Source organism: Geospiza fortis, unplaced genomic scaffold (genome assembly GCF_000277835.1).
Source record: "Geospiza fortis unplaced genomic scaffold, GeoFor_1.0 scaffold623, whole genome shotgun sequence".
NCBI classification, from domain to species: Eukaryota; Metazoa; Chordata; class Aves; order Passeriformes; family Thraupidae; genus Geospiza; species Geospiza fortis.
This window is the reverse complement of record NW_005054667.1, coordinates 188,871-200,556: the sequence shown is the minus strand read 5'-3', so window position 1 is coordinate 200,556 and position 11,686 is coordinate 188,871. Positions and strand designations below refer to the sequence as shown.

At 45.9% G+C, this 11,686-nt stretch overlaps 1 protein-coding gene across 1 annotated transcript in view; it reads right to left on the bottom strand.

Moving 5' to 3' along the window:
* Window positions 1–8: 8 nt before the first annotated feature.
* The window catches only part of CHAF1B (chromatin assembly factor 1 subunit B), a 12,361-nt gene continuing 683 nt past the window's right edge, over window positions 9–11,686 (bottom strand). The window contains exons 3-14 of the mRNA XM_005430683.2: window positions 10,405–10,537; window positions 10,166–10,283; window positions 9,648–9,751; window positions 8,798–8,894; window positions 6,407–6,491; window positions 5,343–5,436; window positions 4,269–4,338; window positions 4,081–4,172; window positions 2,241–2,403; window positions 1,520–2,014; window positions 701–792; window positions 9–324 (exon numbers count right to left, since the gene is read on the bottom strand). Coding sequence (XP_005430740.1) covers window positions 203–324; window positions 701–792; window positions 1,520–2,014; window positions 2,241–2,403; window positions 4,081–4,172; window positions 4,269–4,338; window positions 5,343–5,436; window positions 6,407–6,491; window positions 8,798–8,894; window positions 9,648–9,751; window positions 10,166–10,283; window positions 10,405–10,537 — 1,665 coding nt within the window. The 3' untranslated portion in view covers window positions 9–202. The remainder of the gene's footprint in view (window positions 325–700; window positions 793–1,519; window positions 2,015–2,240; window positions 2,404–4,080; window positions 4,173–4,268; window positions 4,339–5,342; window positions 5,437–6,406; window positions 6,492–8,797; window positions 8,895–9,647; window positions 9,752–10,165; window positions 10,284–10,404; window positions 10,538–11,686) is intronic.

Genomic DNA, 11,686 nt, shown 5'->3' with positions numbered 1-11,686 from the left:
TTCCAACTGTTTCTCCTGCTGCAGAACCACATTCCTGAAACCTGGTTCTTCTAGTGGCAGTTTCTTCACAGAAATGTTGATGTTTTTACATCAAACCTGCACAGGGAACTTGGACTGGGAATTGAGGATTGAATCTTTGCGAAAAGAAATGCGCTCAGACATGGCTGCTTTGACTTCAGGCTGGGAGGGGTGTGCTCAGCCTTTACTTGTTGGACTCACAGCTGGTTTGGTCTCCAGCAGGTGCAGGAAGGGACAATTCCTCAGTCCTGGCACGTTTTGGGGCTGGGGGAGCTTGCAGGCTCTCATCAGATGGCAATGGCTTCTCTGGAAGAAGCAGACAGGAAAATAATTTCAAATTAATAAATTGAGATTAAAAAAAAAACCCTCAGAGCTGGTCTGAGAGCGTCCTGCACCTGCAACAAGGATAAGCTGGAAGTACAAAAGTCTTTTAAAAGCTGGAGAACATCACCCCCATGAATTTATCCTTGGTTTCACTGCTATAAAACTGTAGGGACAGTCACCATCAGCTGCCCCAGAGCAGGGAGAACACATTTCATATTGCCCAAAGCACCTCTCAGACACATCAAAACAACGAAGAAGCTTTAGAATTTGCAATCAGAGTGAGGATTTTTTTTTTTACAATATAAATTTATAATGGAAAAATCTGACTGGGCTGGTGTTAAGAGCCACAAAAACTCACCATGCTCCTGTTCTGAGGAAGGAGGGATGGGGGCTGGGTCTGGATATGCAGAGGCTGGGGTGTCTGGCTTCAAGGAAATCAAGTTTATTCTCCTTTAAAAGAGCAGAAACATTAAAATGGTTTTATAGACATCATTTCCATGAGGATTTCACTTCAAGAATTAATTCAGATCAAATCACTTAACTGCAAAAGTAGTTCAGATGTATTTTACTGCACATTTTCCCTCCTTTTTACAAGTTGAATGGAGCATTATCCACTTCCAACCCCCTGCCATGGGCAGGGCCACCTTCCACTGGAGCAGGCTGCTCAGAGCCTCAGTACAATCAATCAATTCCTGGATTATTGGCAATTTCTAAAAAATGAGATCTTTTAGGAAGTCACCTAATCAATGTTTTAAGTTCCACACCAAGGGCCTGGCTAGGCTTGCAGAAGGGTGTTTAAACAGCTCCTGGCAGCTGAAGGCTTCAGGTATCATTTTTGTGCACAAAACTGGACCTGAAGACAGAATCACAGAATATTCTGAGCTGGAAGAGATCCAAGAGGATCGAAGCCCAACTCCTGGCCAAGACAGACACCTCTTGTTGTGAAGGCTCAGGTGAATTTGCTGCCTCACATTTATGAAGAAACCCAAAAGCTCCACATTTAGGAGACATTTTCATCTCTCATTTGCAGCACAACAAAAAAACTCCACATCAAGAGAGCTTCCACTCAGAGCCAGGGCTGGGGATTTGTGTGCAAAGCTCAGCCTTTAAATGCAGCACAAGCACAGCTTGTCTTGGCCCTTTTATTTACAAGTGGAAGGGGCTCTGGAAATCTCACCTGGGTGTTTTGAAACAGGACTGCAGAGTGGTGAGGGTGACCCTCCTGGGCTGGGGGGCTCTGCTGCTCTGGGTGCCTGCTTGGCTGCTCCTCCTCTCCTCTGAGGATGGCACTGGGGTGCTTTTGATGCCCACAGGGGTTGAAGGGGATGGTACTGGAGTGGTTTTGATGCCCACAGGGGTTGAAGGGGACGGCACTGGGGTGGTTTTGATGCCCACAGGGGTTGAAGGCAGCTCCTTCCCAGCAGTGCTGGGGGTTCGGGGTTGCACTGGGGGATCCTTGCTGGGAGGGGTCCCCTCTGGCAGCCTGGAGCCTGGGGAAATCACTTTGTGGGATTGGCTCTTCTTGGCTTTCTTGTCTGCTGCTGCTCCAGGAGTCCTGACATGGATCTGGGGCTTCTCCTTCAGGGGCACTCCCAGCTCACCCTCCTCGAAGGTGACGAAGGAGCAGTACCCGTCCGTGGAGGAAATGGCCAGGAAGGATCCATCACTGGACCTGGTTGGGATTGATTTATTTCCATTAAAGGCCAAGATTTTAATTCAACAGATTAAGAACCATAATCCTCTAATTTACAGAGCAAACAGGGATGGATTGCTGCTCAGACACTGAGTGACCACGCGTGTGGCATAAATGAAATACAAACCCAAGGCAGGACTCACAGTGGACATGGCAAAAGGACATTTCCCCATCACAAAGAAATCTTAGGAATACAATTCCTTACCATGAAATGTCACTCAGGGTGTGGTAATGGATGTTGGAGACATAACCAAAGGGGAAGGACTGCTCAGTGTCATAAAAAAGCACAGAATCTTCTGAAGCAACAGCAAACACCAATCGATAGGGGAGGCTGAACAGGGCAGGGGGGGTTTTGGGGCTGATTTCATCTGCAAAGAAATGAACAGTGAGAATTCTCTTGTATTTATTGCCAGGTAGTGACTGCACTTAGGCATTAATTTAAATAAAATTACATCATCAATCAGTGTAAACACTGAGCAGACAGCTCTTGCATCAAAATGTCAAATTTAACATTTCTGTTGTCTGAAATTTACTTTTCATTTTCTTAGTTGAAAAACAAAAGTGTACTTTTCTCCGTCTGGATTGCAACTGTTTTGTTTTGTAAATTTTCCCCTCTATTTTCCAGATGGAATTTTTCAGCATATTTATAAGAACTTTAATATTAAAGTCTCCCTTTAGAGGAGCTACAGAGACCAACTGCAGACCCTCATCTCCTTCCTTTGCAACACCACGGATCTAAAATGATGATGGAAATAGAACAGGTAAATCCTGTACGGAATACTACAAATTGAACCTTGAAAGAAACGAGCCAAGCTCTGCCTTTTCACCAGAGTAATGTCAGTCTTGTTAAAATATAAACACTCCTGGACCCACAATAAAGCTGGATTAAATAAATACAAAATAAATTCTTGTGCAACTTCACATAATCCTGTCCCCAGCTCAGAATTCCTGCTCTGCCCAGTAACACCAGTGCTGCTTCCTTGAACAAACACCAGTGGTTGTGGCCAACTATTCCAGCTCCCTGTGATGTGGGCAGTTGAGACTAACAGGAATTCTTTCACTGCACTGCTCCTCTGGTGCTAAACCAGGTTATTTCTTTTGAACACAAAATGGTTAGCAGCTCAAGGAAAATATTTCACAGTGTTCCTGCAGCCTGAGAGGCCAAGGAACAACATTCATCCACTCTACCAAAGCAACTCATGAGGGACTTGAGGTGAACTCAGGGCCTCAGAGTCAGGAAGCAGCTTCTCAGCATTGCCTTAGAGGAATGCTGAAAGGCTGCGGCATAAAATAATGACCAGCCCCATCTTTTCCCAGATTTGCTGGGAGTTCCCACTCCCTGAAGCTTCCCATATGTCTTAGGTTGGATATGGGGCTGTGTGTTCTGTCCCCATCTGTCAGAGCTGGGGCAGCTCTCTGCTGTCCATGGGGCAGTTTTTTCTTTCTCTCTCCCACAGCCAACCCTCCCTCCAGGAGATCTCTGCTGTCCATGGCCACTGAGTGTCCCTGCAGGGCTGATCCAATTCCAGCATCCCATGGGGAGATGCTGTGCCCAGGGGAGGAGCCAAGCATTCCTACCTGGATCCACTCTGAGCCTGGCACAGCACAGCAGCCTTTGCCCCCTGCATTGCCAGAGGAGCAGCTTTCTGCTGCCCTGCATTGCCAGAGGGAGCCCAGGCCCATCTGCAGCAGCCCTGGAGCTGCAGAGGAAAACTCCCCCCTTGTGCAGGATCCCTGCTGCAGCAGCAGCACAGCTGGCACTGCAGGAGGGCTGAGCCCCCATGGGATGGGGCTGTGCCACCCCTGACACACAGGGGGGCAGGGCATGGTCTGACTCTGGCAGTGGTTTGTTTTGTATTACTGCATTATTTACTTTTTAATTTTTTTCCCTAATAACTGTTATTCCTACTCCCACATCTTTGCCTGAGAGTCTCTTAATTTCAAAATTATAATAATTCAGACTATAATAATTCGCATTTTCTATTTCAGGGGAGGCTCCTGCCTTCCTCAGCACACAACTGCCTTTCCAAACCCACACACCATACCTTCAGCAGAGGCTCCTCTCAGCTCAAAGTACACGGGGCAGCAGCGAACAGCCAGAGTGCCCTTGCCAGGACAGGGCAGGTGACCCACGGGCCTTCAGAGAGAGCCAGGAGTTCAGAACACACATTTGCACTATTTGAATTGTTCATATTTAAATCCAAACAGATTTTTATCTCATTAAAGCCCCTACCTTTTAAGATTGTTTCTGGAGAAAACATAGGTGGTGTTTGTAACGTTCTCTCCTGATTCCACACAGCCAGCTGCAAAAACAAAAGTTCCAACATTACTCATCACCTCAGAGAGCTCCTGAGCACACACCTTGTGTCCACAAACATTCCAGTTCCTGGCAATTAGGCTTCTCCAGAAATATTCTAATTCCCAGGAATTAGGCTTGTCAGTTGGGCAAAAGCTGAATACAACTTAAAAAGGCATCCCAAATATTTATTTAGTGCTGGTTTTGTTTTCCCTTATACACTTCCCTCTTCAAAGCTGCTTTTTGATGTTGCCTGACATCAATAAAAGCAGGGTTTGGACAGGCACACACTGATCCCTCCTTGCTGGGCTCTTTTTACTCTGAATGCAGAGTGTTCTGAGGGAAGGACAAAATCAAAAAAACTCCACTCATTATCCTTCATTTTTATCTTAAGACTTCTGGAGTTACAATTTATCCAGCAAAAATGCCATAAATAGCACTTTTATCACAGGAGAAAGTTGATGTTGTGGATTATTAATGGAGAGTATTGCCAAGTTTTGATTTCCTTCAATAAGGAGAACGAGGAATGGCTTAATTAGGATAAATCAGCATCACTGAGATGCAGGAAATATTAAGGAACATTCAAATTAGGATTGAGGGAGCTGGGAAAGGGGCTCAGCCTGGAGAAACCTTAGTTTCTTAGGGAATGCTTTGGGTTGGGAGCCATTTCAGCTCAGGGGGGCCCTTGTGGCTCTGCACAGGAGGGCACAGCCGGGGGGGTCGGGCTCTGCTCCCAGGGCACAGGGACAGGAGCAGAGGGAACGGCCTCAGGCTGGGCCAGGGCAGGTTTAGGTTGGATATTGGGAAAATTCCTTCCTGGAAAGGGAGCTCAGGCCTTGGCAGGGGCTGCCCAGGGAGCTTTGCAGTGCCCATCCCTGCAGGTGTGCCCTGGAGGTGGCACTGAGTGCTCTGGGGACAAGGTGGGGATGGGTCACAGCTTGGATTCCATGACCTTGGGAATGTTTTCCAAGCTCAGTGACACAGCCCAAGTGCCAGGAGATGTCCCCACACCTGGAGTGAGCAGGTAGGAGCCATCAGGAGTGAAGCTGAGCCTGCGGAAGAACGACTTCATGCTGTCATCGTGAAACATCCGAAAGCTCCTCGCCTGCAACACAGAAATCAGGATTGTGGAAAAGGCCAGGAATGTCCAACTGCAACCCCTGGACACAAAACATCCACTTGGACAATCCAGCCTGATGGAACTTTTCAAGTAAAACCTTTAAAAAGCCATAGCTCCTTCAAGCTCTCTATAAATTCTTCCCAGCTAAGAAAAATAATCCTTGATCCCTCTTGAGCTGCAAAGCAAAACACTCCCAGAGCTGTCACCTTAAAGCAGCCATCAAAAAACAGTCATAACCTGGAGAACAACATTGTTTAACACCCAGTGCTGCTCAGGCATCTCATGCTAACCCCAGGATTAGAGGTTGAAAGAGAACTTCTCTCATGGCAAAGTGCCTGCTCTCAGGCCTGTTCTTCAGTGTCTATAAAACTCTTACCAATGTTTTCCCCCAAAAAGAAAAGGAATGAATAGAAGGAATTAAGGAAGTTATAGCCAGCCTGGAGGTGTTATTTTACTATCACTTAAAGCTGTTTGGGAGGAAAAAAAGCTCTTTGTTTTCCCTCTTAGGGTTAGAATTTCCTAAATTATCCCTAAGTCATATTTTTCTTCACAATCTAACTACCTTCTTGAAAATTCCAGGCTGTTAAGTTTAAACTATTATTACTATTAACTTTAAAATATTATTACCATTATTACTCACATCCATTCATAAACTCCCAGCTACTGCCAGGTATGTTTCAAGTTTTTCCTGTTAAGAACTGTTTTCTCCACATTATTTTTAACTTTTACAACTAAAGGATTGTGTTACTGCTTTCATCAGCAAGGAATTTTGGGGATGTGGTTTCGAGGTGATGATGGTGGGAGTGGATGAGCGTGAAGGTCTCTTCCAACCTTGATGATTCTACAACATAGGAATTGTTTGAATGGAAAATATTTGATCTTTTGGTTTGATGGAACAGGAAGTTCAGATAAAAGAGCCCCCAGCAGAGTTTGCAGCCCCAGCAGAAGCAGGTACCTCTCCTTCAGCTCCCGACCCCGATGGCATCTTGGTGACATTGAAGGCCACTCGCTTGGTTTGGGTGCTGTAAACTCGCAGGACCCTGCATGGGAGAGCAGAGTCAGGCAGCAGGGAATGAGGGAATGCAGCAGGGTTGGGAGGGACATGAAAAATCAGCCACCCCTGCCATGGCAGGGACACCTCCCACTGTCCCAGGCTGCTCCAGCCCCAGTGTCCAGCCTGGCCTTGGGCACTGCCAGGGATCCAGGGATGGAATTCCATCCCAGCCCTGCCCACCCTGCCAGGGAACAATTCCCCATTGCCAAGATCCCATCCAGCCCTGCCCTCTGGCACTGGCAGCCATTCCCTGTGTGCTGTCCCTGCATCCCTGGGTCCTGTCCTTCAAACCCTGTGAGGAACCCCTGAGGGAGCTGGGGCTGCTCAGCCTGGAGAAAAGGAGACTCAGGGCTGCCCCCATCACTCTGCACAGCTCCTGAAAGGTGCCTGTGCTCACCTGGGGCTGGGCTCTTTCTCCAGCAGCACTGACACAACCAGAGCACACAGCCTCCAGCTGCACCAAGGGAAATACAGGTTGGACAGCAGGGAAAAGGTTTTTGCAGCAAGGGTGAGAAAGTTCTGGAATGGCTGCCCGGGGAGGTGGTGCAGTCCCCATCCCTGGGTGTGTTTAACAAAGCCTGGATGTGGCACTGGGGGCCAGGGTTCAGTTGAGGGGTTGGGGCTGGGCTGGACTCGATGGGCTTGGAGGTCTCTTCCAACCCAGTGATTCTGTGACTCTGTGAAATTGTCTCTCTCCAGCTTTCCTGGGGCTCCTTCAGGCCCTGCAAGGCCACCCTGAGGTCACCCCAAAGCTTCTCCTCTCCAGGTGGACAATCCCAGCTCTCCCAGCCTTTCCTATGAACAGCTTCCTTTCACCCCAAGTCTCCCAAAAATGCCCCAGGATCTCCCTTCTCAGTCAGCACCTCAAAATATAAATCTGGACCACCAATTAACCATTAATTAAAATTCTCCTCCTGAGACACCACCAGAGGGATGTGTGTTAATGACCAAAGAATCAATGAACCCCTCACAATGCCTGGACTCCACGAGGTTTGGGAAGTCCCAGCACTTGGATTTATGGAGGAATAAGGGAATTAGGAAAACAGGGAACTGCCAGGCTGTTCCTACCTGCACTGTGGGTCCCTCAAGAGTGGGAACTCCCCTGAAAAACAATTAACTACATCTCCATCAGTTGTATCATCATGGAGTGCTTTGGGCTGGAAGGGACCTTAAAGATCATTTAATTCCAGCCCTGCCTTGAGCAGGGACCTAGCACTGTCCCAGGCTGCTCCATCCCCAAGGACGAATTTACCAGCTCATTAACACAACCATGCAGCACTCTCTGAAGAGTATCACTAATGATCAATAACATAAAAATTTAATTCCTAAAGGAATTAAAGGAATTAAGTCTTCCTAAAGGAAGACTCCTACAAAAGTTTATTTGCTGCTAAGAGAGACTGCAGGAATCACTGAGCACAAGCCAAAAAATGAGCTAAAATATCATTTTAATTTCACATCACCCTGCTTACACAACAGAGTGAGTAAAACAAAACCTCATGTTTATCTGGCATACTTCCTTTTAACCTTCCATAGTCCCAGGCTGCTCCATCCCCAAGGATGAATTTATCAGCTCATTAACACAACCATGCAGCACTCTCTGAAGAGTATCACTAATGATCAATAACATAAAAATTTAATTCCTAAAGGAATTAAAGGAATTAAGTCTTCCTAAAGGAAGACTCCTACAAAAGTTTATTTGCTGCTAAGAGAGACTGCAGGAATCATTGAGCACAAACCAAAAAATTAACTAAAATATCACTTTACTTTCATATCAACCTGCTTACACAACAGAGTAAAAAAACCCACAAGGAACTCCCCTGAAAAACAATTAACTACATCTCCATCAGTTGTATCATCATGGAGTGCTTTGGGCTGGAAGGGACCTTAAAGATCATTTAATTCCAGCCCTGCCTTGAGCAGGGACCTAGCACTGTCCCAGGCTGCTCCATCCCCAAGGACGAATTTACCAGCTCATTAACACAACCATGCAGCACTCTCTGAAGAGTATCACTAATGATCAATAACATAAAAATTTAATTCCTAAAGGAATTAAAGGAATTAAGTCTTCCTAAAGGAAGACTCCTACAAAAGTTTATTTGCTGCTAAGAGAGACTGCAGGAATCATTAAGCACAAACCAAAAAATTAACTAAAATATCACTTTACTTTCATATCAACCTGCTTACACAACAGAGTAAAAAAACCCACAAAACTTCTTTTTTATCTGGCACACTTCTTTTTAATCCTCCTGGAAAAAGGAATATTCAGGAAAAACACTCAGACCAACAGCTCACCTGTCACAACTCAGGGTTGCAATATACTGGCCCAGAGGATCCCAGGTTACTCCTTGGACATAACTCTTGTGCTCATTAAATATTGAAACTTTCTGTCCTGAAATTACAAACAGCTTTCAGATCATAAATTCCACTGTGTTTCCAAACATTTCAGACATAAAACAAGACAAAAAAAATGCTTGAAAACATAGGGAAATAATTTTTAAACATAAAGTGTCCATTGGATGGTGGCTGATAAGAATATCAGCAAAAGTTGCTTTTAAAGTGCCAGTTTAGGGTTTGTTCACTACAAACTTGATAATTAACTAGAATTAATATTAGATTAATATCAGCAAAGGCAGGAGTTCTCTGACCCCACTGATGTTCCACAAGGGAAGGTCTCAGAGCCAAAACATTGATGAGACAAAGTTACACAGAGTTTTAGAAATACTTTGTTGAATACTGGCCACAGGTGAGATTTTTCCTATCATTTAAGTGTTGCTTTCTTGCAAAGAAATACCACAACCTGACAATTTTCAAAGAAAATAAATAGCTTTTCAAAAGGAAAGACACCAACAGAGCTCAGGCCATGCTGCACAACACCAAAAGGTGAAGCAGAAAGTTTGTGCAAGAGTTTTGGGGGGTAAAAAATGTGTGAAGTTATTTCCTGAATACTCCAAGGTGATCAGATTCCTCAGGTGTAAATTCTGTTGGCTGAGAATATTTTATATCTATTTATAGAGGGGCCTCACACACCCAGAAAATCACACAGGAAAACAATCAAAAAAAGATGTTTCACATTTTTGGGGGGGAAATGCCACAAGGCACTTCCAGCAGATCTGCAATTCCAAGGGATAACTGCAGCATTTACCTTTATTGACATCCCACATGATTGCTGTGTTATCCACAGAAGCAGATGCCATGTAATTCCCATCTGAGGTCCAACAAATATCATACACATCTTCCAAGTGGCCTCTAGAAGGCAGGAAAAAAACAATTATTAATTTGAAAATTAAAAGCCATGTGTGAATATGAGTTTTATGAATTTTTAGGTTAAAAAAAATAAAAAAAGAGGCAAATAAAAACTCCTGCTGGTGCTTCATGCAGTTCTGTAACTCTTCTCACATCAACCTCAGCAGCTGCCAAGAACTGCTCCTTCAGCTTAAAACCATTGTCCCCTGTCCTGTCACCACCTGATTATTTGAAATGTCCCTCTCCTTCCTTTTTCTGAGTCCCATTAACAGGGAGTTAAAAGGATTAATATCAGAGCAAACAAATTGTAGACAATGCTGGAATTCTACACAAAGTGAAAAGTGCACCACATGTTAAAAACCACTGAGGAAACAAAACCACTGAAGAGAAAACCAAACTGACCAAATAATAAATTACCTCAAAGTTTTAATGACTGCCCAGTTCTCCTTGTTGAGCTGAGCTTCATCATCATCCTGAAAAACCAACGGCTCCAACTCTTTGCTGTCATTCAGCTTCCACAGCAAAATGACAGCATCTGCAGAAGAAACCAGAGCAAGCTGCTTAATTTCCCTTTGTCCCTTTGGTTCATTCAGGTGGATTTCATTCGGTTTAACTTCAAAATGATGCTGATGAGACAGAGGAGAAGCAGCTCTCACCATCCCCTCCTGAGGCCAGGATGTCCCCGCTGGGAGAGAAGCGCACGACGTTCACGGCCTTGGTGTGGCGCGCCAGGTTGGACAGGAACTCCACGATGGCTTTTCCATCCGGGCCTTTCTCCACCTTCCAGATCTGGTTAGGAGAGTGTTACAGCTTTCCAGGGCAAATGGCATGTCACAGGATCATCAGGGTGGGAAGGGAACCTCAGGAACACCCCAATCCCTGTCCCCAAGGCCACATCCAGACTGCTCTGGGACAATTCCAGTGACTCCAAACCTCCCTGGGCAGCTCAGCCCAAGGCCTGACCACTCTGCCAGGGAAATTTTCTGTCCCAATCTCCAACCTGAGCCTGCCCTGGTGCCATTTGAGGCCATTTCCTCTCCTCCTTTCCCTTGGTAATGCCTCAGGTTTGAGCTTTTCTATTTTTCAGAACCTGTGCTGCTTCAGTGTGTGGCTCTGGGCTTCATATTATGGGATGGTGAGCTCTGTGCACAGAGCAGGGAGACAAAACAATTCCTGCTCCAGCTGGGCACCAAGGACAAATGATCCAAATCTCAGCCCAGGAGCACAAACCCCGTGGGCTGCAGAGAGAAAAACAAGCAGGGTGGGACTGCCTGGGCTAAAGCTGGAATGGGACAATGAACTGCAAGGTGCAAATGGAGCAGAACTGATCCCAGGGACAGACCCCGTGCCCGGCCGTGCATTTTGGGGCCATTTTGGTTCATCTTGGGTGCAGCCCTGGCTGGGCTCTGGTGCTGCCCAAGGTGCATCCATGGAGGAGATGCTTTGAATAAATCCCTGCTTTATTCTTTAGCTCTGTCCAGCCTCTACTCCAGCTCAGCCGTTACAAGGCATCAGTTTCTGGTGACCACAAATCATTTTTGGGATGTAGCAGAAGAGCCTGACCCCACCTCACTCCACCCTCCTATCAGGGAGCATATTTTATGTGAAAGAAAAATGACATTTTTCTAGCCCTAAAACAGGTAGTAAGGAATCCCTGAAACATAAGCACCACCAGGGAAGAAGAGGTCAATTTGCCAATGAGGAAGGACAAAGTTTTATCTGAGACAACTGGAATAAACTACTACAGAGACTATTTACAAGAGTATGTATTGACAAGGGGGAGTGGCTTCAAACTAGGGGAGTAGGTTTAGAGTGAATATTAGGATGAAATTGTTCCCTGGCAGGGTGGGATGGAATTCCCAGAGCAGCTGGGGCTGCCCCTGGATCCCTGGCAGTGCCCAAGGCCAGGTTGGACACTGGGCAGCCTGGCACAGTGGG